General features: G+C 44.5%; 1 protein-coding gene across 1 annotated transcript in view; it reads right to left on the reverse strand.

Moving 5' to 3' along the window:
- The window catches only part of SFMBT2 (Scm like with four mbt domains 2), a 122,870-nt gene that overhangs the window by 41,813 nt on the left and 53,084 nt on the right, over window positions 1-27,973 (reverse strand). The window contains exons 5-9 of the mRNA XM_074573219.1: window positions 24,914-25,002; window positions 21,185-21,431; window positions 15,069-15,166; window positions 3,115-3,216; window positions 2,310-2,457 (exon numbers count right to left, since the gene is read on the reverse strand). Coding sequence (XP_074429320.1) covers window positions 2,310-2,457; window positions 3,115-3,216; window positions 15,069-15,166; window positions 21,185-21,431; window positions 24,914-25,002 — 684 coding nt within the window. The remainder of the gene's footprint in view (window positions 1-2,309; window positions 2,458-3,114; window positions 3,217-15,068; window positions 15,167-21,184; window positions 21,432-24,913; window positions 25,003-27,973) is intronic.

Consider the following 27,973-nt stretch of genomic DNA (forward strand, 5'->3'; position numbering starts at 1 on the left):
GGACTCTGAACCCAAATACCCCAGCCTGGCGCACTGTTCTGATGAAATAAAGTCAGTCAGTTTTAAAATCAGAAAACCTCCTTGTCAACCATAAATTAACCAAAAAAAACCCAAGCCCAGAGTACAGCAAAGAAATCCTCTTCAGAAAAAGGACTTCCTTTTTTTGCTTCATGCTCCTTCTTTTACTCCACGGTAACTTCTTGCCTTTCAACAGACAGAGCCATTTGGGCAACACTAAGTATTGCCAACACACTCCCTGTTAAGGGTGACATTGGTTGGGAACGATTGAGCACTGGGGAAGCAGGAGGCTGGTCAAATCTGCGTGTGAGAAGGGTCTATTCTGGACACCCCAGGGCAGGCAGTGCTGTCCAGGGATTTGGGTGGGAAATGGTGGGATTTACACCTCCTCCTCCTGCAGAACTGCTCATCAGCAGCCAGCTCACACCACAGCCTTCCGCACTTTCACAGCGCCGTGGCCCTCTCCTATCAGTCCTGTTATTTCTTTATCCAAAGCTGGTATTATTCTGCTCAGAGAAGACTGGGTCCCTCAGCAGAGGAATTTGGATGATTTTCACTTTCCCTCTGCTTTCTTTTTCAGTGGTTTGTGTTTTTTTGTTGTTTTGGGGGTTTTTTTTGTTGTTTGTTTGTTTGTTTGTTTTTTAAAACAAATGATTTCAATATCTGATTATGTTTTAGTGACTCAAAGAGCGTGCCTACCAGCGGAAGAGGCTTTTGACACCAAAGGTGCTACAAGGCAGTTTGGGCATGCAGCCCTCGTACACAGTATAAGAAATACAGCAATACATAGCATGCATCTATCTGCCACTTGCCTTATGCCTTTTTTTAATAGCTTCCCTCCAGGATTTCTGATCTGACAGCAGAAAGCAAACTTTATTTTCATCAGGGGAACGAGGGCAGACTTCCTACACCTTCTCAGGAGCCCAGGAGGACCCCAATCACCAGGCATCCCACAGATACCTACTTGCCCCTTAGACTTTACCGGCCAAGATGAGAAATATCCATATGATGGATGCTACAGACACTTGTAAAAATGTTGGCATCTAAAAGAGAGTTCACATGCACTTGGCCCATAAAACACCATCTCAGACAGGCTTTGTACCAGCGTGGATTGGAAATTATTAGGCCATGACCCTGTAAGAGAAATGTCTGGCCTATGGTCTACTTCAGTTAATTAGCTGGCGTGGGGGAAGCTGCATGTGAATTTGGGGTGGAAAAAAACCACAACATTCTATTTACTTTCCTTTTTAGCAACTTTTCCGGCCAACATCAGTGAGTACTTACACAGGCATTATCATTACACCTGGGTTTAAGCAGGAGGGAGCTAAAGCATTCAGACAGCACATTTATTTCAGTAAAAGCAACGGAGTAATCACGGATGCACCGTATGCAGCTGCACGCAGAGGACTCCAGGACTTTGGTGGGAATTTCAGATTAGATGTGCTGAAGAGACACTCTGGATATACATAAGAGGACTCTGAATCTGGTAGGGAACAATCCTTCACTTCCCTGGGTTTGGCAGCAGCATACTTTTTCCAAAATTAAGACAAATCTGCGTGCAAACAACTTTGTGGGATTTTTTTTTTTTTTTTTTCTTGGAAGCATTTCTGTTTTCTCCCAAGCAACACCAATTTTTGGCAAAGGATCAACATCCCGTCCAGCTTCAAAAATCTAAAATTCCAGAGAGCCAACACATTTTGCAAGTGAAGAAATATTCCTAGGGCACCGCAGGTGGCTGTCTGAAATTGCAAGTAATTAACTGCACTGCTACGAAGTTGGGAAATAGCACGGTTGGAGGCTGTTTCTCCTGGCTCTGACCTGAACACTGCTCGCAATTTGCCCTCGGCCTGGGATTTTTTGAGACAGCTAAGGAAATGCCTACATGCTTCCGGGCTGTGAGTTTAGTTTAGACATTTAGATTTAGGAGCTTTGCTTGGCCTTGGTGTTGCGCCAAGGTGGATGCTACGGAGAGATGCCTGGTTTGCCGCTAATATGATATGACTTTTAATGCTCCTTTCGCCCTCTCCACACACAAAGCATCGGTAAGATTCATTTTACAGGAATTCATTAAGCTTTGGTGCAGGCTGCTTCAGACTACAAAGCACATGGACATCAATCCACCAGCCAGAGGCATTTGCAGAGATCTTCGTGGGGCGGTGTGAGCCAGAACAGCCCCAGTGACTCAGGAGAGCTGATGCTCTGCAGCGAACAGCGTCACGGTTTTAAAGGCAATAGTAACAAGCAAACTTCCTTCAGAGGACACCCGCAAATCACCGAAAAGGAATACGAACCCTTGGGAGGTGTGAGATTGACTCCATTTTTAAGGCACCACTGTATTGGCAAGATCCCTAAGGAATCCGCATGGCAAAGCATTGAGATTTTGCTGGGTTCAGGTCTCAAGTCATCAATGGTCACTTGTAAATAATGATTGTTAAAAACCTAAGGGGTGAAACAGAAGAAAACAAAATCAGAAGTTAAATTTGCTGTAACGTTAGGAAACATGGAAAGCTGAAGCAGTCAGGCTCTGGAATCAAACTGCTCCTGAAAATAACCCACTCTCACCTAATACTTTTCATCAAAGCGTTACTACCAAAGAGATCAAAGCCCGAGTTTTAGAGATGGGTAAACTGAGGGAAAGTGCTGGGCTTCAGGATCACTCAGTGTTCCCGCAGCCGAGCAGGGACTGGAGGAGATCCTAGAGACCCCACAGCCTTCCGCTCTCTTGCCTTTGAGAGTGTGCATTAAATATCCCCAGTTATCCCCTCCATCCAGTTGTTTTATTTCAAAAGTTTCGCAGATGTGCTGGGAAAACACGTATACATGGAGGGGAGACAGGGATAAAAGAGGGATCCCCTTTTTCTGCATGGAAGTGGATAGACATGCTCATCCCCATCGGATCTAAGTGCATATTACATACTGGTCATGCTTGTTGGACAGAAACGATCCATTAATTAGGAACACCCATGGATTTTAAACTTATTTCTTAATGTGTTTTCCAGCCAGTGAAGTAACACTCTTGAGTTTTCCTAAATGTGGTGGCAATCAGTAAGAGGGTCCTACTCAAGCTCTTCTCATCCCTCCTTTCTGGAAGCTCACCTTGGTCACTGATGCAGGACAGATATGAAACGGCTCCCTCATATTCACGGCCTCCAGCTTCATTCCCACAGTGAAGAAGTGGTTTCGCAAGTCAGCATGGTCCTGCAGGAAGAAACGGGGAAAAGGAATACACAGTGTGTCAGCGCTGTCCATCAAGGAGGGGTTGATACATTTGAAAATCTATTTGAAATGTGTCCATGTGGCTTTTGTCATTTAGCTGATTACCAGACTGACTTCCAGCTCCAACTGGACACTCCTGGTCCTATGTTCTTTTCGTGCCAATACAATCACAGAAAGAGAGGAGACAGCTTCACTCCTAGAGGACAGATCTGCAGGACCAAGCCAATCATATCTAAAGCACCATGTGTGTCCATCTCATCACCATTGTCTAACTTGAACATAGTCAACAAGGAGATCACCCTTACCAAAATGAGGATCTGTCTGAGAAATGGCTACTTGAAAATCTCCCCTGGGCAAAGCCTCTTCACTTCTGGCAGCTACTACCATCTGAGAGCAAACAGAGGTCCAGATGTATCAGGACTCAACCTGAGGTCTCCCAGGGTAATGCACGACACAGGTGGAAGCAGCCCAGGAAGGCCCTGATATACCCTAATGGATGTCCAGGTCCTGCAGGGCACCAAAACAAGGACCTGGGCTGTTTTTCATGTCCTGAAAGATGGGAAGGTCTTTTCTCCAGCCAGGAGACTCAAAGTGTACCCCCTCCAATGAGCTTGGACCCAAAATGAGGGCAATGAGAGAACACGTTGGTGGGAAAACATGCAACTGTGTTCAAGCACGTGCCCACCACAACGCTTTCACCAGGATCAAACGTGGCTGCACCCAGAGGGTTGCACACAGCAGCTTTGGGGATGGCAGCAAGAGGCAGTCCCAAAACTCAGAAGCGACCCAGGTTCAACTCCTTCATTTGCCAGCAGTTTAGTGCTTAACATCTATCAAATTACCCCATCTCTCATGATCTCTATCTAATAGTTGCACGAGTTGGCACTCTAATTCCAGAGTAACGATCATATTTTGCGCTCATTAAAGAAAAAAAAAACCACACTATTTCTAAACCAGCTGTGCATTAGCCAACACAAGCATAAAAAGAGATGATGTTATATTTAACACACACATACAGATGACTCCAAAATACATGAAGAAAGCTTGCTATCTAATAAGTGGATAGCAATGTAATTCCCATCTGCATTCATTGCTACACGTTGTATTCTTGTTCTAAAATGATTTTCTATTGATCCGAAGCTGTGTGTCATTGTGCTTTCTTTTCCCAAGAACTGTCTTCACTTGTAGACCTAACAACTTCTATTTTGGGATCTTACATTCCTGCTGCCACTAGAGATAAGGATTTTTACAAGCTCCAAACACAGCTAAACAAATTGCTGTTTTCATCTTGCCAACCTGCAATGTTATGGAGCCTTTTATGCGAGAACCAAAAAGTAGTGAAAAAAAAAAAAATAATCATAATGGGTTTAGTCTCACAGCAAGAGACGTATATACTGATGGGGAAACTGAGGAAGATCTAGCAATAATGGCCCAAAGCCCAGTGAATTAATGGCTGAGGAAGGAGCAGACATTCAGGAGTTTGGGCGTCCTGCAGTGTAGCGTAACCATCAGCCATACTTGTGCTTGCTGAAAGTCACTTCCATATCACTAAAGCCCCAGAGAGACAGGAGACCCATTTTTAGCAGCTCTGCTGCTAAAATTTTTCATTGAATAGAAGTCTGAACCAGGGAGGAGAATCTGGCTCCTCGTACACAGAGGTTGCACGGGACAGAGATGCATCAGATGGACAGGTTCTCAAAACTGCCATCTTTACTACTGGAAAGGCTTCAACTGGGAAAAGAGGACGGCCGCAAAAATCAGACCTCGACAGCACTGAACTTCAAATCTCTAAAAGCAAACAAAAAGCATCTGGACTGGAGGGCTGCCTCCTCCTGCATGAGGATCCACACCCGGCGCCGCTTAATCCTTCGGGTGAGGTTGGAAAGAAAAGGCTGCTTTGCAAAACGTACATCTGGAAGCAAGCTTACACTGCAGCATCTCCCCATCAAAAGTTCCAAGATGCAATTCACGCTCGCATCCAGCTTCAATACATAATAAGCCAAGATCCACCAAGTACTTAATCATGTTTATCTTTAAACATGCAAGTAGTTTCATCAACTTTAAGTGATTCATTGATTGAGACCAAAAATATATCGAGACCAAACCATATTGCTTCTCATTTTTATTTGAATCACTTTCTTTGGTTCTTCTCCTTCTATTTCTTTTGGTGTCTTTCAAAGGGGGAAAAAAATAATCAGGTAGGAAAAAAAAAAGCTAACAATATTTAAAGCTATTTTACTTCAAAAGCATATCTTCTTTTCTCCACACACCATGTACCTTAGGATCAAATCTCCCTTCTCATTCAGCGTAGCATGTAAATATCTTCCCCATTAAATTAACAGCAAGTGAACTCGCGAAGGGAGTTCATGGGATCTCAAGCATATCTCCCTTTTGAGGGTCAAAATCCTCTTTGAAGCAGAAAGGTACATTTGTTTGGAGAAGGGCCACGGAAGTAAAAAGCTTGTCTGTGTTAAATGTCATTTTTGAGATGGAAAAGCTTTCATGGAGAAAAAGCCTTTGTGTTGTACCTCTCTGGCAAATGGTCAGGGTCTGGATATTTGATCTCTCTCGTGTATTTGCTAAAGAGAGGCATCAAAATTTACCGAAGCAGCCTTGGATTTCACAGCCACAAAAGGAAAAAAAAAAGACCCTGATGCCTTTCTCTGGTTCCAGTGCTGGAGTTGCCTCAGCCAGCAGGGAATTACTTAGGATTTGGCATATGCTCCTCTTCAAAACTCCAATTAATTTACATAATTTCTAAGAATAGGTTCCACAGAAGTGAACGCAAAGCTTTTAATTAGTATTAGGCTCAAAGTGATACACTGGATAATGAACTGCTCTCTCCTCCCTTTATTCACGTTGACAGGAAAGATGCCTCTTTAATAAAAGCAGCTACAAGGAGAGGACTGAAGGGGTGAGACTTTCCCCTGGTCCCCACCAGGTTTTGCAGCCGAGCAAAAGAAATGCCTGAAATTATTATGGATGGCAGAATTCGACCGTTTACCATTATTTCACGGCATTCAAAGCCATCTACGAGGATGTCACCAGCCATTATTTTCTAGCAGCTACTCTGAGTGAGTTTTCTTTGAAATGGAGATGAATAGGCACAATATTTTTGACCAGCTGGAGCATTTTATAGCCTCGTGTGTGGTGAAGCTTTACTCCTACTGGCAGTCAATGCTTCCCAGGAGCAGCCCCACTGACCACAGGGATTTGCACCAGCAGATCACCTGTCCTGGGGTTCACAATCCCTGAGCAGGCAATGGAAATACCCTCTGACTGCTGGAGAGCAGTTAAGTAAGCTGGAGAGACAACCCAGAGGATGCAGAAGAGAAGACTGAGAGGGGATCTCATCAATGCTTATAAATACCTAAAAGGTGGGTGTCAGGAGGATGAGGCCAGGTTCTTTTCAGTGGTGCCCAGGGACAGGACAAGGGGCAGCGGGCACAAACTGGAACACGGGAAATTTCATCTCAACATGAGGAGGAACTTCTTTGCTGTGAGGGTGGCAGAGCCCTGGCACAGGCTGCCCAGAGAGGTGGTGAAGTCTCCGTCTCTGGAGACATTCCAAACCTGCCTGGATGTGCTCTGGTCCAACCTGCTCTGGGTGACCTGCTTTGTCAGGGGGTCGGACTAGATGATCTCCAAAGGCCTCTTCCAACCCCTGCCATTCTGTGATTCTGTGTCCCTTACAGCAAAGTGAAAAATCACGCCACGGAAACTACAATGAATTAATGTGGTACAAGCACCACAGTCGCTCATTCAAACGGTCACAATCTCTCACATGATGGATTACAGCCTGCGATGGCACTCACGGGTAATGAACGGAAAACTGCACAACCCTCCACTGAATGTCTGTCACTTACAGCCCAAACCCACTGGCAAAAGCCAGGGCTGCCACGGCTCTCGCTACAGACGCCAAGAAGCAATTAAACTCAGCCCCACGCTCACAGTTTTAGAGCAGTATGCGCTTGCAAATTTGCCGGTGCACGCAGGCTGCAACCCTCTGGGCCACCTGAAAGCCGGCCCCACTTTGATATGCATCTGCATCATCGTCTCCATCTTCATACGGCGTCCATTTCTGCAACCCTTCTGCACAAATACCGATGGCCTTTGCAACACCTCCCTGCAATTAGCATCACCTGCAGGGCTGGAAGCTGGAATGTCTGAAGGCCAAATAACAAGCCATCAGTGGCGCTGGGAGGAGAACCAGGCTCCTAATTCCCAAACCTCGTCTTCAGGTACTAAGAGAGTTGCGTCATTTTCTCCTTCATAGCTAATGAGCCACTCGCAGTGCACATTTCAAAAATGTTGGGAGCATAAATGTCATTCCAGAAGAGATCCACAAACAGATTTACAAAAGTATTCAGACTCTTGAGGATGCGGACAGGCTTTAGGGAAGCACCTGTGTGGGTGACATGCTAAAGTCCTAATAATCAAGTCACTAAGTATTGGCTTTAGGTCTTGAACTCAAAAAGATATACTTCAAAATCATCAAAGTCATTTGCCCTTTCTGGAACCTCGATAAATCTGGTTTCTGAGTATTTCCACTTGACAAATGTAATTTAAGCGTACATAAACTCAAATTTGTCCATGTCACAGCAGCATTCTGACCACCGAAGGGTGGAGCTCAGGTAATTTTTACAGTGCACCGGGTAGCGCAGATAGAGCAGGGGGACTTGGCTAAGCTGCTATGTCCGTGACGTTCAGGGAAGACGTACTATGTACTACAGGCTGGTTGTTCTAGCTGTGTCCACAAACCCGAGGAAGGGCATCGCCTTCAGACTACGAGATGCTCATTTTTAGCCCATTCTGCTCAAGAGAGAACACTGGAGTAATCTCATTTTAAACCCAGCAGCTTACACCGTGTATAGATAAAAGGAAAAAGCTCTAATTTGAACTCTAATTGTCGAATACCCTAAAACTCAGGGCTCTCTTGGTCCAGGACAGCCAGATTAACACCAATTATAAGACTGTAACTTCGTGCAAAATTCAGAACTATGTCTGAATGCTGAAAAGCTGCAAAGTTGAGAGGCTGATTAGAAACACTGAGCGCTTAATAAATGATTGACCTGAGCCTCCTTTAATCCCCACCAACTGTAACAGTGTGAAATGCTACTGCCTTCAGTCACATCTCTCCCAGTTTACCCTACTAAAAGACACAGAAGCGGGCCCCATCTGGTATGATTGGAAACATATTATTTGATTCAGTTTTTGTTTTCAAAGAAATCACTTCCCCCACTGTTTTCTCTAATTCTCCAAGAAACTGGCTGCTTCTAATAGCCTAATTTTAATCACAAAGCTCATGTGTGGTAACCAGTCACAAACACAGTAATAGCAGTGGTTAAACTGCCTCTACAGGAATCTGGCATTTGTTTTTTAATTGAGAAAAAGAAATAAATAAAGAAACCCTCCCAAATGCAATCCTCTGCATTATTTGCAGATGAATCAGTCTTGTTTGCGATTCACCAACTTCCTTTGCTAAACACGGAGCAATTTTCCCTAAAAACACACTCTCCGCAGGGAGACAAAAATCCTCCGGTAAGACACAACACAAGCAAATTGTCCCTTGGCTTGACAAGTGCAGACACGGGAAGACCGAAATGTAGAGGTGTAGGGTGGGATGAAGGGGAAAGGGTGCTGGGAAGGGAGGCTTTAGAGATACCATGACCCTGAAGTAATGAGCACGAGAGCCGGCTACAAACTGCACCTACCGAAGAGCCCCTTAAAAACTGCAGATGCTTCTGCCTCGGATCGCATTTAGCCCTACAGATTTTTTAAGCTCCTCTTGTTGAATAAAAAATAGTTACCATAGAAACAGCAACGTTGCAGAGTAGCCAGTCTAAATCCAAATACACCTTCTCCGTATGGCTCGGCCCGCCGCAGATGGCATTAGGGCAAAGATCCCCTCCTACGCAGCGCCTGCTTTGACGTGCCTGGGCGGTGGAAGGACGGGCGGCAGAGGTAAAAGAGACAGATACGCACCCACACAGGGGTTTTTTGCGTTTGTTTGTTGTGGGATTTTTTTTTTTTTTTAACGTCTTACAGCATTCAAGACTGCCATACCACTCCACGAGCATTTGCCAACGAATCCTGGTTGTGTCACACGCATGGGTCCCGTTTCACGGGTGGGAAAGTCCAGTGGAAAGATGAAAACACCAACTTGGGTGCTCAAAGTGAAACAACCAGTCTCCATTTTTATACCCCTAAATAAGCACCTTGGCCATGACGAGGGACTGAGTCCTCATAGGCATTTGTTTGGATCAAGCCTGCCCTCAGTACTCACTACTGAGAAATCAATGGGAATTTGTTAGAGGATCAGAACAAATTCAGTCTACACTAAAAAACAGCTATGGGCCAGAGCTGGCCTTCATTTTCTTTGGGAAAATTCATCCACCTTCAGACGCATGACTTTTAGATATCACCCACCCCTTACATGGGAGCAGACTCTGGCTGTAGGCGCACATCAGCCCCTCTCAGGGGAAAACATTGCCATGCCCAAGGATGCGGGAGGCAAAAGCTCATGTCATCGTGCACAAACTCCCCCACACTGAGCCTGGATGCAGTAAGTAAGCTGGATCAGGCCCTTTTGCTAACCTGTCATCATCCTGAGACACGCCGGCATGTAACGAAGAAAGAAAACCACACGTGCTAAACATACAGCCAGAGGGACAAGGAAGGCTGAGGGACCTGGTTCCCACTCAGCCCGTCTGCTTTGCTTGAACTGTCTCCGTCATTCCTCTTCCAACCCTAACTTTCATACGGTGCTGCCAAGCAGATCCTCAGGGCACCTCAGACAAGGCTTGGCTTCATTCACCTCCTTGGATTGCTCTCCCCACCCACTTCCTTGCCAAGACCACAGTCAGGAGGGAGCTGTAGAGAGGTTAAAAATGTTCCCCGGTCCACAGAGGTACCACCGGACTCCATCTCACCTGAGTGGCACCTTTGATATTGGAGACATCCTTGTGCCCAAGATGGTGAAGGTAGCTACGTTTGTAAGGACCTTAGCGGTATACTCCTAATGATGGTTATTAGGTCTTTGAAAGATAAATGGCTTTAACGAGCTGAGACAGGAGCGGGTCAAAAGGCAGACAAACAACAGAGGGATCATGACACCATGGACGTTCTCCCAGCCCAGCAAATAGCAGTCAGAGAGAAGGTCTGGCGAGTGCTACGGACGGGGAAGAACAGATGGAGTATAAATAATCTGGCAGCCTGCAAACAACATGGCGACTCGCGGGTTATTAAAGCACAGCGTGCGCAACGAGGGCCAGCCAAGCCATCAGCGCATGAAGGGGCTGGGGACTGCTTATGTTGGGATTTGGCTTCCAAGTGAAACCAAAAGCATGTCTGTTGTAAGCTACTGCATCAACACGTGCCCATCTACTAGAGGGGGCTGAAGACAGAAACACCCTGCTGGAATTCAGGCCTACTCATCCACTCGGGTCAGGATTGCCTCTGAGCAGAAAGTAACGCTTGGGTTTCTACATCTTACACTTCACTCCTCCAGAATACCAAATAATGGAAGAAAGCACCCTAAAACACCCAAAGGGTTTATTAAATTTTGAGAGATGTTGTCCTCCTTTTTAAAAATAATCAAAGTCTTGAAGAAATAGTCCACCTTACTCTTATAATTAAAATGCACAATTTGTCTAACAGAAAAGTTGTATTTTAGAGGGGTGGAAGGAGTCCTGTTTAATATTTGTCTTCACACTTTTGAGTGTAGAACTAGAACCACCACTCCATCGTGAATTTCTGGGGGCAGCTCTTGCCTGGATGATGGGTGGTCCCTCCATCACTCTCCTTAGGAGACATTTGTCCCAAATGATTCCCTCCATGTCATTAGTCTTACCATTAATTAAGACCATTACCAATCACAGGAAACATCCAAAAGCTCCAGTTAGAAATAGGGGCACACTGGGCTGGACACAGCGCAGAGCTTTTTTTGCTAGAGAGAGAACAATTTCGAGCTGGAAAAAAACAACGACAACTTTAGAAAAGAAGGACTAGAGGGTGGAGACAAGAGGAATGGGACCAAAGACTATAAATTAGGAATTGCCACCTGTCTTAGATAACACCTCTCCCTTCTAAGCGTCTGTGCTCTTCAAACAGTTTAACAGTTTGGGTTAGAGATGTGGCTAGTGACAGCTCGATCCAAGCTAGTCATCAGGACCCACTTTATAGCAATTGGAGGGAATTGGGAATAGGATGCTCATATGCAACATCTATGGAAAGATGATGAGCACCCCAAATCCTGGGTAGGATTTAGTTGCCCAAACAGAGCTGTCTGGGGTGAGCTGAACGACACCTGAGGATCCACAACATCCATTGGGGTCTCCATGGCATGAGACCCACAGATATGGCACAGGAGACCAGAGGAAGCACAATGGGATGTCAGAGAAGATCCCCAGGATGCTATCTGCCTCTCTCTAGGAAACTAAATCCCATGATCTGTGTCCAGCACCCATCTTACCCACGCTACAGGGATTTAACTCTAAAAAAATGGATTGATTCATAAATATAAGGGCTAGAAGGTGCTGTGTTTGGAGTTTGGCTTCCTGATGCAACGCTCTCTCTTAGAGAGTACCATCAATGCCATCACTGAAGCAAACCACTGATATTGTCACACTTAACCTGGAATCAGGCCCCACTAACAGTCCAACCACCCTTATTTATACACAAAGCCCTAGCCATTTCCTCAGATGTCCTCTGAAGCCTGAGACATCATTTATGACCGATACCTGTCCAAGCATGGGGGATCCCTACAGCACCCTGAAATCAGAACAGAAACAGCAAAGGACACATCTCCTTGGGTTGTGGCCTTTTGGAACAATCTGTGATGCTAAACTATTCAAACACCCTTGAAAATCCTGTCTGTATTTAGTTTTCTTTAAGGATCAACATGTTTTCTGAAAAGAACAGAATGACAAAATAGCAGGAGCGTTGCAAAAAGCTTTTGTGAAGAAAAAACTTATTCCAGGAGGTGCAGTTTGCAAAACACTATGTTTAGTAACTATATAATAGCAGCATTTTCTGGCAGTTGAACATCACGCTCCTTCTCAAAGGATCCTAAAGCATTTTACAAACACTTTCAACATATGGCCAAGTGTAAAATGGCACCAGGAAAAAAAAAAAGAAAAAAAAAAAAAAGATCTGTTTGCAGCCTTCTCGCTGATTTTTTGCCACGAGCTCGTGTGGTATGGTGGCCTCTCCTTGGATGCCAGGAGGGGATCAGAACGCTGCTTTTGCAAAGGATTTTCGGATCTGCCACCACACATGAGTTCAGCTCCGCCACATTGGTGAGCATTGATAATTCAGGCTCAAATCCACGGCATACGAGGTCTCGGGCAGAAACCAACCCTATTACACCAAGCCCAAAGAGCATCACCACCAACAGCAATGATGGGCTGATAGACCCATCGGAGGAGCCACTTCTCCCATCACAAATGCGGATCTGCTTTCCTGTCACCACCACCTGAGACCAGTTTCATGGCGCATTGGTGACCCTGCCCACAGTCGTACATGGCTCAAGGGACAGCAGTGATTTACGTCGTAATCCAGCCAAACATGCCCGCGTTCACCCTGGGGACCACTCACGTCTGTGGAGCAAGCACACACTTAACGCTCTCCTCACTGATGGATTTCTGTAGGGAAACGTGGAAAAAGCAGAACATAATTGCTCGGTGTGCAGTTTACCATGTCCGCCAAAGTAAACACTTCCAGCTTTCCAGAAGATCTTTAACAGTTGCCAGCTGTCAAACCCTGTGTTTTATATCTCATCTAACACATGACAGTTACAGTAGCACGGAGCCCCAGACACCATGTAGAGGCATTACTTTTTTGCTGGTTTGGAGCGGGGGGGTGGAGGGTGGTGAAAAGAGACACCTTTGTATTCAAACACTTTTTGCTGGGATCTGGGATTCTCCTTGAAGGCCCCACAAACAAATATTGGCCTGTCCTGTAAGATCAGACAAGCATATTCTCATATAGTCTCCTAAAGTCTTTCTTTAAGTCGTGTTTAAGTCATTCGTAGAAGACGACATGCTTACAGGCTCTCGTATTTTCCTCCTTAATTAAAAGGCACAAGATGGGGTTGATTCCCCCTAAATGAGCAGAATAAGGTGATGCCCACACACAAACCATTTATGCAGCCTCCTGCCTTTCCCAGCATCAGAACCAGGGGCTTAGGTAACAGCAGGCACTGAATTCAGCTCCCCTTGTGCTCAGCTTCCACATTACAAATAAAGCAGCCCTGTTGACCTAATCCTGCCTTTTTGTCACATTTGGCCCCAAAGTAACTCTCCTCTTGGGCCAATCAAGCATTCCAATGTTTTACATTGTCTTCTAAGAGGAACACCCTTCCAAGCTCCAACCGCATGGCACAGCAAGTAGGATTTGCTGAATTTAAATTTATTACCCTCATGCAATAATTAAAATAAGCGGGTGTAAGTCTGGCATGCTGAGATGAGGCAGCAAAACAGCTGTTAGTTATAAACTTTTAAAAAGAAAGGATGTTTTATGAGCCTCATCAGAGACATTCTTCACTCTTTCATATAGACAGGAATAAAATTTACACATTAGGCATTCCCTATTGTGATTTAATCCCTGCCCCACACAATGCATTTTTGATCTTGAAACGGCAAATGCAAACTTGAATAGAGTTGGCGGGTTGAAGCGTTGTATGAAATGAATGGCAGAGAATCAAAACCCTTCGCACGCCACTCCCATCCCAACACGGGGCTTCTCAAACCCACGTTTGTGCCGAAAGCCAACGCACAGATCTCCCCACTTCTCCCAGCCCCACAGAGCTTTCGCACTGCAAGCAAATGAGCCACTGCCTGGGCCATTAGCAAAGCACTCCCAAATTAATGTTGCTAATTTAAGTGCATCTCAGCTGGGCAAGGAGCCTGGATTCCTCAGGGGAAGCTGCCAGCATCAGAAAAGGTGAAGGTGGCAGCCAGGGATGGGGCATGGTATGTGCCTTCTTCCAATTGTGTGGGTGTTTTGGGGTGTCCCAGTGCAATGTTGCTTATGGGCAGGGAAGGAACCCAGGGGGTCCTCAAGCTGGATGAGCCAGGAACCGTGGTGGAGAGGGCATCGTGGTCCACCAGGTCCCCAGGCAGGAGGTGACACCAAAGACGGCACTGGAGACAAGACACACACCTCCCTGAGCACCCTCTCGCACCCGCAGCCACACTGCCCATCGCACCGCAGCCAGGATGTAACTGTTAGAAACCAGACGGGCGCAGCTAGAAACGAGGATTATCTGGAGCCATCATGATTAATAGCAGTGCAGATTCGGACGGGAAATTAAAGGTGGTGCCTCGGGGCTGAAGAACATCTCTAACTATTAAAAACCAGAGCGAGAAGGGAAAAAGGATGTGGGAGCAAAATTATCTCCCACTTCCACTACAGGTCCCTAAAGGAGGCTTTTCTGCCTTGTGGCTCATGATCAAATGAAAGTTTTGGTGCAAGGCTCACAGAAAGCTGGCTAGTTGATGGCAACTTTCATATTCGTAGCCCTGTGTTTTCACGGTTGTATACGATGCCTTTGCACGGGTCTAAAAGAATAAGACGTATTAAAAATAATGTTGGAGAAATCAGTGCTGATCGCTCCCAGCCCCCAGCAAACACCGACTGCAAGAAATCAGTTCTCCGAATGGAAAGTCCGCACATAAAACTGCATTTTGTACAAACATCTCACTTGTGACCTTTCACGGTAATGTATTAGAGCAACGGCCTTTCCTGCAAAAGTTTAACATAAGCCACTAAACACTGCATGATATTTATTCACTGTGAGTTCTGTAAGCGAAGGAAAAATGTGTATCTTTTACCTTGAACACTTCCATTGGAAGAGGAAAATTTGCTGCATCATTAAGGGATTTTTCCAGAGCGCATTTCCACTCAGATATAGTCTTCAGAGAATAGATATCTAAAGCGATAAGACACAAAAAAAACCAACAAAACCAAGCGGTGACTGTTTGGGGATCAAACATTTTTGTAAGACTTAAGTTCCAATGCTACAAAAATGGATAGTACAAGTGAAATGAACAGCGTGTATATTCTAAACTGTACAGCGTGGATAAATTCAACACAAAAGCAACTAGCAGGGGCACATTCGAGGAAGATTGCGTTTTATATCCTGGAGTCAAACCCAGAAAAATACACGTCCTTCATTTTCTGCTGAAGAAAAGAGAATAGTACTATCTCATTCCTTGAAAATAACAAACTCTCCTTTGATTTTCAATTCTCAAAATACCTGATGTTTTCCAGTCTGAGAAGCCTCAGGTCTTCAGGCAATATTAGTTAAACTTGAACAAAGGCAGAAATATCTTTACCAAGGCTTCTGTTCATTGGAAAGTCTTTTTTTTATTATTATTATTTTTTATTGCAAGGTTGTTTTGGTGGGTTTTTTTTGCGGTGGGTGAGGGCAGGTGTGGGAAGGAATATTTCAAGTAGATCTCTACCCAGACTCATTTGTTGGTACCACACTCAAACCAGATTATCACACCAGTTCAAAGACTTACACTTACGAATTTTCATCATTATACTTTTAGGCAACATCTTTCTGCAGATTCACATTGCTTTCATAGAGTTTCTTCAAATAGGCTTAATATTATTAAATCATTAGACTAACAAGCCCTTTATGGTTCAGTGCAATGAAATGCCTATGAATTATCAAAGGAAACAATGTAGGAAACAATACCATGATGAAGAGCATTATATTGGATTTACTTCTGCCCTAGAAAACATATTGTTATCCTGCACATAACAAGTTATTCCAGAGCATTCATATCAAGGTTTCAAAGAGACAAGATAGGCAGATAGATTGCGACAATTATTAAAATGGAAATGAACATTTACTCAATAATAAACCTGAACCTTGATACGGCGTGAACAGTGCAAAGCTTTTCTTTTCTCAGTTTGGCTTCCAGCACTTTGATCACAGTTCAATTTGGCCCAATTTGCATTTAAATTCTGTACATCTAATAACCATATATATTTACTAGCTAGCAAAGATTTACCGCTGTATCTTACAATTCTGAAGGAGGGAATAAAAAAATATGTATAAAAAAAAGGAATTGGCAAGCACTGTTTTCACCCAGCACTGACAGTACAAGGGAATTTTATGCTCTGATCTCAACAGATTTAAGACCTTATCAAAATAGGATTTGCAGAATCGCTCACTGGAAGTGGATGTATTTATACTTCCACTATATCAAACCTCGCTACTTCAGAACCGACACCAAGGATACACATATGAATTTAAACACACTTAAAGGGAAATGTTAACCTTTCAGGGCGGTATTTTTAATTCCTCAAGCGTCTGGTTATTAATGGAAATATGCATTTCAAGTCTTTGTTTACAGCATGTGCAGCGGTCACAAGTATTAAGGAGTGCACTCTTTAACTAATTGTTCATTATTTTGTAGCCTTGCTGCTCCCGTTCTCCCTCACTTGCAGCAGCTCTGATCGGCTCGAAGCGCAGGGAGGAAAACCACTCACCTTGTTTCTTCTTTTTTGGTTTAAATGAGGCCAAACAGGGAAATAACACAAGATGATTTTTCCCCAAGCTGCAGCCAGCCTGTTGTTTCAACTAACAAAAAGTCTGAGTTTCGGACAACGCTGCTGGATGCTCCCCAGACAGAGCAGGCTGAAAACAGACCCTCGTTTTCTACCGTGATGGCAGTGAAGCACAGGAAAGAAGAAGAAAGTGACATTTTGGGCAACTTTGCCCGAAATGAGTGAAAAGAAGCAGCAACTTCTTTGGGCAGCGTCAACAAACTTCGAGAGCTAAAGACAACTCCAATGGTTTCAATAACCAGCAAGCAATATCATATGCGCATTTAATTAGCAGCAGCTAGCTTACGCTGGCAAGTGTACGGACACTAAATTGCACAGTTAAAAGAGCATAAAGCATTTCATTTAACTGACAGGGTTGCAGGTAATTGAACCAAGTGTACTGTGTCAATTTGTATTTAGGTTAACAAGGAGTGAGCAATTAAAATGACTGCCAATTTGTCTTTAAATAGAAAGTAACATAAAATGAGAAGACCTCTTCCTGCATAAGCAGCCGAGGCAAGACCATCAGTGTCTCTGTGTCAAGTAGCCCGCGCTAATTTGCACTAGCAAGGAGGCTTATTTTGGATTCAGATACACATTTGAGGGGACAAACTTGCTATGACCCCTTTACCTCAGTTAAAAGGGCTCGCAAGACATACAAAGCCCCTGAAAGTTGCCATTTGGAGAAGACAGTCAGGATGTTATTTCCAAAGGACCCTCTTGCGCACTCTTCTACATTAAGTGGGTGTTTGGATGTGGATGGCTCAGAAGAGAGACACAAAATGCTATAGATGTTCAGATACTCAGGATCTCCTTTATGTGAGATGCTCTGCATCTTGAACAACTGACCTCAAACTGCTCTGCATGGTGGAACCCAACCTGGCAAGGTCCCAGAGGTGGATCAACACAGAAAAAAATCACAGCCCAGACACAAAGGGAAACAAAGCTGAAGGTGCATATGCAGCACCCAAGTCAATACTAAGCATATTCCATTTAAATTCCATTCCATTTAAATTGAATAAATTCGTCCATTTAATCACAATGTTAGGTGGACATCAAACGGCCGATGTTAGGTGGACATCAAATGGCTAATATAGTCCACTATGTCAGAAGTGGAACAACCAGCATTCCTGCCTCCAGAAACTCATCAGATTCCCATTTCTGACTGGCTCCTCCTCGAAGTGCAGAGCCTGACAACTGGGTAGACCAGAAGGAGGGACCAAAGAAAGATCCCTGGGGACAGTGTTCAGCACAGGACTTGTGAGAAAATGGAAGGGTTCAGACCCAAAAGGTCTTTTCTCAGCAAACTCCTACAAGACCCAAACTTTAGGAGATGTAAAGTGACAACCGCCTACTGAAGTCAATGGAAGTCAGGAAGAAGAGCTGGGCATTGAATTCATTAATAACAATGGTCACTAAAAAGGGAATGACCAGAGAAATGCCAAGGAGAGGAAACAGATTATCAGATGAAGACAGATAAGAACAAGAGAACGAAATTTTAAAAGCAGTTAAATCAAGGAGAGGGGAGAAGGAACATAAACAACTTCAGCAAATGAAGAGTTTAGAGACCAGAAAACTGAGAAAATGAAAAGAAAAAGAAAGGCTTGGGGGGTGGGGAATCCATAGAGAAGGAAGCATAACTGGATAAAAGAACAGAAAGAGAAAGGAATAAACAAAGGGGAAGCACAAATCTTGTTTGGGCCATTTCTGTATTGATTCACCAAACCTATACAGGCCAAGAGGGTTCAAAGACGGTCAATGAAAAAGTGTTTCTCTGGAACGCAAATACTCTGTAAAATAACTGAGTGAGTGATATTCATGCTCTCCAGCATCCGTACCTAATTTAGAAGTGATGGGGAACATTGATTCCTACCTACCAGTGAAGAAAAACACACGCTTCCAAAAAACATTCAAGACCCCACGTTAGATTCAAGACCCAGACAGACTTGTGAACACAACTGCATGTATTAGGGTAACCACTCTGTCAGGTGTGATGGACAGAAATCACACCAGAAATATCTACCAAAAGGAGGGCTACCGCTCTCCTATCATTTGACATCCATGGGAAAACTTCACCTATGCGCAAGGAAAATGGGACATGGACCTGGACAAGTTGTACACCTGCACAGGAAAAGGTGGGCTAAAAACTGTGCATTAACCAAGAAAGCGCCCCATCTCTCCAGGGAAACAGTAGTCCTGGGGCATCCAGCTTGGAGGTGCAGACAGCTAGCAAATGGGGGCTGTGATCCACAGGACTTGGCAAACACCTTTGTGGCCCCAAGTATAAGCCAGAGCTTTATGAAAAATATAGATGCTGCACGCTTTCTGCCCCAGAGAAAACACTGCATGCAACAGTCTAAGCTGTCACATTCTGGGCTCCCTGGATCAAGAAGGACAGGAAACTGCTGGAGAGGGGACAGCAAAGGGCTACCAAGATGATTAGGGGACTAGAACACCTATCTTATGAAGAAAGGCTGAGGGACTTGGGTCTCTTCAGTCTGGAAAAAAGACGGCTGAGGGGGAATCTTATCAACACTTCTAAATGCTTAAAGGGTGGGTGTCAGGAGGATGGGGCCAGGCTCTTTTCAGTGGTGCCCGGCAATGGAACAAGAGGTAACGGGCACAAACTTGAGCATTGGAAGTTCCATCCCAATATGAGAAGGAACTTCTTTCCTGTGAGGGTGGCAGAGCCCTGGCACAGGCTGCCCAGAGAGGTGGTGGAGTCTCCAACTCTGGACACATTCCAAACCCGCCTGGACAAATTCCTGTGCAACCTGCTCTGGGTGACCCTGCTCTGGCAGGGGGTTGGACTAGATGATCTCCAGAGGTCCCTTCCAACCTCTATCATTCTGTGATTATGTGATTCAACCAGATGCCTAACTCCAAGAGAAGTCAAGTCAACCAGCTTGACTTAACCAACTCAGCTAACTCAAGTCAGATGAATGCAGAGACAAATGCCCTGACTAGAGAGAAAACAAATAGCCCAGAAACTTTCCCAAAAGTTTTGATCAATATTATTGGTGTTGTGGAGATAATTCACCCTCTCAGTACTACCCACTGTAATGGGGTATAGCCTGGATGGAAGCACGTCTCCAAAGCCAGCCCCAAACCCTGCCAGTGAGCACTTCTGCAAGCATTTCTCCAGGAGGTTTCAGGAAGCCCTGAGCCCTGCCGTGTGCTGTGGTCCCTCAGCCTTATCTTGCTTGCTAAACCTTAGTAAGGCTTCAGTTCTCCTCTACAGTCAGCTTTGTACTCCTTCTTGGTCTGCTCGTTTGATCCTGCTCCTTTTGCCAAACCCAGTCCCACTGTTTGGAGTCTGATTCCAGCTGACCCCTAAACTCTGCTCTTGCCCAGCCTCACTTTTCTGCCTGGCTCCTGTCCCTTGAACTTCTCCTAGCCCTGGATTTCTGACTTCCAGTTTCTGATGTTAGATTGGCTTATCTGCAGTCCCTATCTCTCTCCATCCAAGCTGGTTTGAACACTAAACTCAACTCTAGAGAGCTGCTTCTCCAAGTTGCAGTCTCCTGATGTTGAATCTGGTCTGACTTGCAGACACTTCCCTCCCTTGGAGAAAATGCAGGACAAAATCTGTGGTCTTTTAAATCTGAAAGACCCCATCTACCCTTACTCAAATGAGTATTTTCTTTACTTCTAGCAATATACATTCCATAACCCCTTGATGGGCAGGTTGACATGAACAGGCAGACAAACCCAGCACCTTCACTGCACCTTCTGACTGGCTACATACAAAGGCAGGTCTCACTTGGCAGATGTACAGCGATGTTACAGCAGAATATGAAAGACCTGCGTTAGAGGCACCAGGAAGGTCCCAAAACACTTTTTTCAGCCTCAAGAAATTTCATGGTGGTCTACTGCTACCCAAGAGAAATGTATGTGGCCGTGGAAAGATAAAGGGGCAAGAGGTCTTTGCTTGAGGGAAAAGAAAATGGAGCCTATTTGCTCCAAAATGCTGAGAGGCGTCACCTAGGACTTGTTTGGGACAGCAGAAGAATGGTTTCTAGTGAGGCCTCCACCAGGAAGACCTGGCCACCAAAACACCACTGAAAAGGGCTGGGCCAGCAGGCACATCCTTGAATTATCCCCATCAGCTCTGCTTCTTGGTGGAAAACAGCACAAAACTACTTTTATTGGACACTGCTTCCTTCCAGGAGTGAGCTAAACTAAACTGAATTTCTTAAATAAATTTAATACAGTTTACCTGACCCGCTTTGAACCCAAATTAGATGGCTCCCACATCCCATCTGTGTTATAGCGAGAAACTACTGTCAAAGCAATGTGAATGCTGGAGAAGAAATGGGTTGCACGAGTATTTCAAAACATCAGTAAATGCGACAAAGCGAGACAGTATTTTTAGGAAGCTCTTTACCTGCAGGTGGGTCCATTCTGTATTTATTCTCTTGACACCAACCGACTGGTCGAAGTCTGCAATCCAAGTAAAACAACCACTGGTCATAGGATTCAGTCTCCTCCAATCCCACATAGCGAAGGCGTAATCTTCCTCCAACATTTTCAACCACACTAACTATCCAGTACTGAAAGGGATTCTGGGAATCCTGCAGCTCTATTAAGGAATCAACTGTAATGAGGTCTACAGGGTTTTTTCCTCGCAGAGGCTGTTTGAATAGAAGCAAAACTCCTTATTTTAAACTTTATTTGAAGACTTCTCAAGGAAACAGATGACAGCAGAAGATTATTTTTGTTTTTCACACCATCATCCAAGCGATCAGCAAACAGTCTGTTCTTCTTCTATTTTACCCAATGTCTTCCAAGTGCAAATTCAGAAGTAAAACAGAAAACAACAGTTGTGCTAATTTCTCAACCGACATCATCAACAACAACAAAAAAGAATAATAAAAGGTGGAACAGCTCATAAGGCACATCCACTTAGGATGCTGCTGAATAACTCAAAGCCCAATTATATTGGAGGATTTCAAACCAAATTCTCATTGATTGCAGCTGATAAGAACCAATCATAGGACTGGACACTGGCATTAAGCTAAGAGGCAACCACTTTGGGCGTCACCCCTCTGTGCACTGATCTTTCCCACCAAAGGCTTTACCTCATTCCTACTGGCACATAGAGCAAACTACTCCCCACAGCCATGGATGCAGGAGTCTATGGTGGTTATTCCAAAGCCCAAAACCAATGGCAGGTTCCCACCACCTTAAGTGGTCTTGGGATCAAAGCCCAAGGCACACAGGAGTTGCTGGGTCAAGCCACCATGCCCAAGAAATGCCAGTGACTGAGGTTATTTGCTTACACAATGCATTTTTGGTGATCCCAGTTTTGCAGCTATTTACACATGTGCTTAACTTTACACCTGCAAAGCTGCCAACCGCAGACATTAAAAAACCATGAGATGCTTTGCAGAACGACACCGTTGGGGCTCAGTGTTTTTGTGTTGTGATTGTGAGCATCTCTGTGTTGTCAAACATTTCTCCACTAACACAACGGTTAGATTTCTTCTTTTTTTTTATTAAAGGCAACTTCCAATACTTATGCAACTTCTCAATTGCAAGGCTTTAAGAGCAGCACTAAAAAAACACCCCAAAAGGGGAGCACCGGTCCCCAAAGGAGATGCTAAGCACAGGCAAAATATATTAAAAGCAAGGACTTCTTTTTTCCTGTGTTTTTGTCCCACTTCTACTTAAATAATATAAACCTTTCACAGTATTTTTTCAAATATTAATTCTGTAAATCAGAGCCAGCCCAGGATGGTTCTTTCTAGGAGTAGCTAGAAAAAAAGAGGAGAAAGCCTTATTTTTCAAAAAAGTTCCCTTTCCTATTGAATTTTGAAAAGATTCAAATATTTGAAATGCAACTGATTTTCACTACATCTCTCTTAACCCAACAATGCAGGCAACAGAATGAGAATTTGGTAAAAAATGTAATTAAAATTAACTAAAACCTTATCACATGTACAATTTTCACCAGCTCTGGGAATAATAGATATTACTCAGAACAATATATTTGCCATTATAAGCCACTCCTCTATAGCGTTAGATACGAGCACCTATATAAACTCTTCAAATATAATTTCATGGCAAAATGCAGTGTCAGAATTTAATAATATAATAGAAATCTACTTTAATGTTGTTCTTTTTTCCTCTCATACAACTGCTTCATTGCAACAAACCATTCTTTAATATGAAATGGTGGTGTAATGATTTAACTTATTATAATAAATCCCTGGCTGTATAACAGCGAATATTGCTCCTCTGATTTGTGTGCTAAATTTTAAGCCAATGGGTTGTCACTTACCCCTGAGAACTGAATGGCTAAGATTAATAATTGGCTCACATGAAATATTAACATTTACCATAACGCAAGAACTCTTTATATGCATAGCTAGCATGTAAAAAGGGGAAAAAAAAAAAAAAGTATCACTACATATTGATTTAACAATATAACAACAATCTGCAGCGCTCACGAACAGCAAGTCTCAACAGGGGGTTACATTCATTGCACGACACAGACAGCGCTAAGCGTATATATATTGCATAAAACACCAGAAAAGGGTCAGAAACTGTTTCAGGCCAACGCACTTTTCTGTCTCTGCATTTCTGCCCGGGGCTGCCTCTTTTCTCTGCCTGTGGAAAGGGAATGGCGAGGTCCGCAAGGGCGCTGGCATACCCCAGAGATGGGTGTTGGACACCACCAGCTTTTTGCATACACCACCTGGGAGTGGTCCAGCAACGGGGATGCAGCAGAACTGAGGACGGGCATTATTTCGGGCGTGCAAGGGCTGTTTGGCTAACAGATTGCGGAGAAAAATTAATTAATTCTGTCTGCCAGGCAGCTCGTACTACACGGGCATGTGGAAAAATGGATGCAGCTGCGGCAGGTGAGAGTCACCAGGGAAAAAGTGATCAAAAATGGTGCCTGGATGCACAATTGCTTCCAAAAAGCCAACACAAGTGCTTACACAAAGGTAAACCACCTGTATGCCTTTACTCCCAGCCTAACTACAGAGGGGTACAGAGAATTATCTCCTGCAGGACAGGCTGTCTCCTCTCCAAATGCCTGCACAGGAGAGCAGGGCAGGTCCTGATGGAGAAGGTGCCCTGCTCCCATGGTTTCAAGGTTACTCTTTGGGATTGTTGTCCGAGATCTCAAGGCAAACTGAGGCTGCCCCAGGTGCAAGTCGCCCTGTGAATCTGCGGCACAGACTGGGCTCTCATATGGGTTCATCTAAAAAAAAAAAAAACCAGCCCCTTCTCTCCTGACTACCAACAACAGAGGCCACCTCACCCAATTTCCCTGCTAAATCTGACTGCTGTGTTTAGGTGGAGGGAATGTCCTTGGGGGAGCTACTTCCATGTGCACCTAAACCTGACAGTGCTCCCCATCAACCTCCTAAACCTTCTCTTCATCCTGTGTCCTGACTTGAAAGCTCAAGTCATCAGTTTGGTGGATCTAATGGAGCACTACAGGGCTGTGTCCTCCTTCCTACGGACTTCCTCAACGCTCTCCTTCACCGCTGTCATGGTTTCAGCTGGGATAGAGTTGACTTTCTTACTAGCAGCTGGTATGGTGCTATGTTTTAGATTTGGGATGAGAATACTGTCAGTAAAACACTGGTGTTGGAACTAGATGATCTTTAAGGTCCCTTCCAACTCCAATCATTCTATGATTCTATGATCTGCGTGCTGCTGGGAAGCGGTGAATGAATTCCTATTTTGCTTTGCTTGTGTGCACAGCTTTTGCTATACTTATTAAATTGTCTTTATCTCAACGCACAAGTTTTTCCTCACTTTTACTCTTCTGATTCTCTTTCCCATCCCAATCAGGGGAGTGAGCGAGCGGCTGCGTGGTCCTACTCGTTGGTTGGGGTTAAACCACGACCCAACTCGAGTACCCAACTTTCTAAGTATCTCCCAGCTTAATGGCAAAACAAACTACCCATCAGTGGGTCAGAAGCAGAGCCAGCAGAGGCAAGGCAACGCTGCGACCAGCTTTTGGCCAGCGCTGGATCAGCCTCCGTTGCCGGCACACAGACGCTGCAAGCACACAGCCCTGCATGCCGGGAGCGCAAACACTGCAGCATGCACACCGCGACGCCGTATGGGATAGAAACTGCAATCTAATACATACGCCTTCCAGTAAATTTGCAGGTGCAGTCCGGGCGCCGGTCAAATCATGGATGAGAAACTCTGTCCAGTCCATGTATTTCTCTTTGATTGCTGGGGAGGGCGAGGAAAGAAAAGAAATGCTTAGCACAGCAGACTGCAATGGACTACCCACATGTATTTTAAAGACATTTCCTTGAGGTTTACCAGCTCTAAAGTTTTGGATAGAATTGCAATCCAGACCAGGAGAAAAGCTGTTTGTTTTTCAGTTCCTTAGGGAACCCATGCCCATGGCTACATCCCAAAATACGGGAAGGTGTTTTTCCACTGTAGCCACTGACGGTGATTTACAACAGCATGGCTTATCATCTCCATCTCTCCCGTTCAAAACTGGCCACTGCTTGTGTAACCACTCGTTTCCTGCTTACCACATAGGCTCAGATATGATTTATAAAGTCCCTTTGTATGTTCACTAACAACCTCAGAGGAAAAAAAAAGCAGTGCAAACGTTCAGTTCCTTGACAGGACAAGAGAAACTCCAGGTGCTTGCCCCCACAAAGCACAAGAATCAACCCTGAAAACATCATTCTGGCAGCTACCAAATCAATACACTTGCAAGAAGAAAGACTTAAAGGATTTATCAAAAAACTTCTATTTCATTTTTGAACAAAATTAATAATTTTTGAGCAAAACACTGTAAGCCTGTGTTACTTCAGGGATCCGTATCTACATAGTTTCATGAGATTTGATCTGAAATGTATAAATGAATCCCAGGGGCAACAAAGTCTCGTTCAATTCTTGTTCAAATCAGTAAAAGTTGGGCACCAAAAGGCAATTCAGCAAAGCGCAGCTTCAGAGATTCAGACGCCTCTTCAAGCACGTTGTGCAATCAGAAACCAGACTTTAACTCCACCTGCCTGTAAATAGGAATTAAATTACATCAGAAACATTTTTCTCTCCCAAAAATCTTACCTATATGTTAGACAACCAACAGTAATACAGTTACGTTGCTAACACAGCAACACCTATAGAAGGGAAAAATCACAAACATTTCAAAATTAAAATGTTTCCTCTGAACAAACAACTGGATACATGGTTTAAAAGACCATTACCCCACAGGGGAGGCTGGGAACGGCTATAATTAACCAGCGTAGCTCCAAAATAATTAAATGACAGCAGCCCTCATGTTTTGCTCAAAGGAAGCAGAGTCCTTTGCTCCACGCTTTAGGGAAATACCACGTTAGTCAACTAAGAGCAAACCGGTCTGAAGCACTTTGCGTTTTCACACACATCAGGGTGGAATTTCTAAATGTTTTAAAAGCTCGTTGACTGTGACTTCACAGCCTTTCCCAGAGACGGCTGTCAGCTACCACGATGCCTTGACCATGCAGAACCTGAGCTGTGGGACCTATGAGAAGGTGCAATCTCAGTGGTTAGAGCAGGAGGACTTCAGACTGCAAATGCAAACAGTAACGTGAGCACAAATATTGCCACTATTACCTCCAGACAAGGAGAAAAAAAAGCTTCTCAAAATGCATCCTCAAGCCATTTGCTACCAAAGACTCCATTAAAGCAATTCAGAGAGGGAGCACTGGGTTTTCCCAAAGACCGTTTGAATCATAGAATGGTTCGGGTTGGAAGGGACCTTAAGGATCATCTTGTTCCAACCCCCCTGCCATGGGCAGGGACACCTCCCACTAGACCAGGTTGCTCCAAGCCCCGTCCAACCTGGCCTTGAATGTCTCCAGGGATGGGGCAGCCACAGCTTCTCTGGGCAACCTGGGAGAGTGTCTCAACACCCTCACAGTAAAGACTACTTTCCTAATATCAAACCTGAATCTCCCCTCTTTCAGTTTAAAACTGTTACCCCTTGTCCTGTCTCTACACTTTCTGATCCAGAGTCCCTCCCCACCTTTCCTAGTGGGGAAAGGGATCCAGAGTTCCTCCCCACCCCGCCTTTAGGTACTGGAAGGGGGTATAAGGTCTCCCTGGAGCCTTCTCTTCTCCAGGCTGAACAACCCCAACTCTCTCAGCCTGTCCTCACAGCAGAGGGGCTCCAGCCCTCTGATCATCTTCATGGCCCTCTGCTGGACCCGCTCCAACAGGTCCATGTCCTTTTTATGTTGGGCGCTCCAGAGCCGGATGCACATGCTCATGGTCAGGCTTGCTTCCTGCGTGGGTGCTCGGCACACATGGACTCTGGCCCATACTCAGTTTATACCCTAAATACCTTATGTATTCCATACAGTTGGCCAACGACAAAGACAGAAGCCGTGTCCAGCAGACTGTACATCAGACCTCATTTCTGAGTTGTGCTCCTCCCCCAAAAGCCAGTTCTCTCAATGTCACCTGAACTACACATTCAGTTTATAGATCTAAATGACTTTAAAAGTCCATTTAAATGTATTTAAAATTAGCACAGTTAAAGCGCTGGACTTGAGCCTTTATAAAATAACACTGAAGGTAGCCTGGAACCACTCTAAGTCTTTTGCAGCACTGATTTTGCATGATTTCCAGGAGATTTATGACCTTTCCATTATTTAAGATGAAGGAATAGCCTGAGAAGAAATGGTTTATATATGACACTTTCTCAGCATTTCTGTTGCGTATACCTCATCAGTTCCTGTCCTCCTACATTAGGATAAAGAAAACAAGCTTAAGTTTGGCATCAGCGAGAAGACAGTAGTTGCCGTAATGAATGAGACTGGAGTCCCTCTAGTCGAGACTTCTGCCTCTCGCTGCGAACAGCACTGGGTGCATCGGAGAAAGGTGCAAGTTGAACTTCATTTTGGCTCATACCCACAAAGTTGTCAGCCAGATTTTGAATGCCAGAGCTTCATTACTAAGGAATGACAAATGTGATAAAAAGAACACGGTTGGAACTTTCAAAGCTGGCAGGAGGTGGGGGGGGGGAGGGGCGAGGGGGGGAATAGTTTTTTCAAAGTTGACAACAGATTTCAGGGGCCTCCATTTCCAGATGCCTGATTTGAGATGTCTCAACGGTGCCCGATTCACAGATCTTGCTGTCAGTCAGTTCTCCTTCTAATGCCTCTCAAAAAAAAAAAAAATCCCTTGTCCTTTTTAA

This window comes from Larus michahellis, chromosome 1 (assembly GCF_964199755.1).
Source record: "Larus michahellis chromosome 1, bLarMic1.1, whole genome shotgun sequence".
Classification (NCBI taxonomy): domain Eukaryota; kingdom Metazoa; phylum Chordata; class Aves; order Charadriiformes; family Laridae; genus Larus; species Larus michahellis.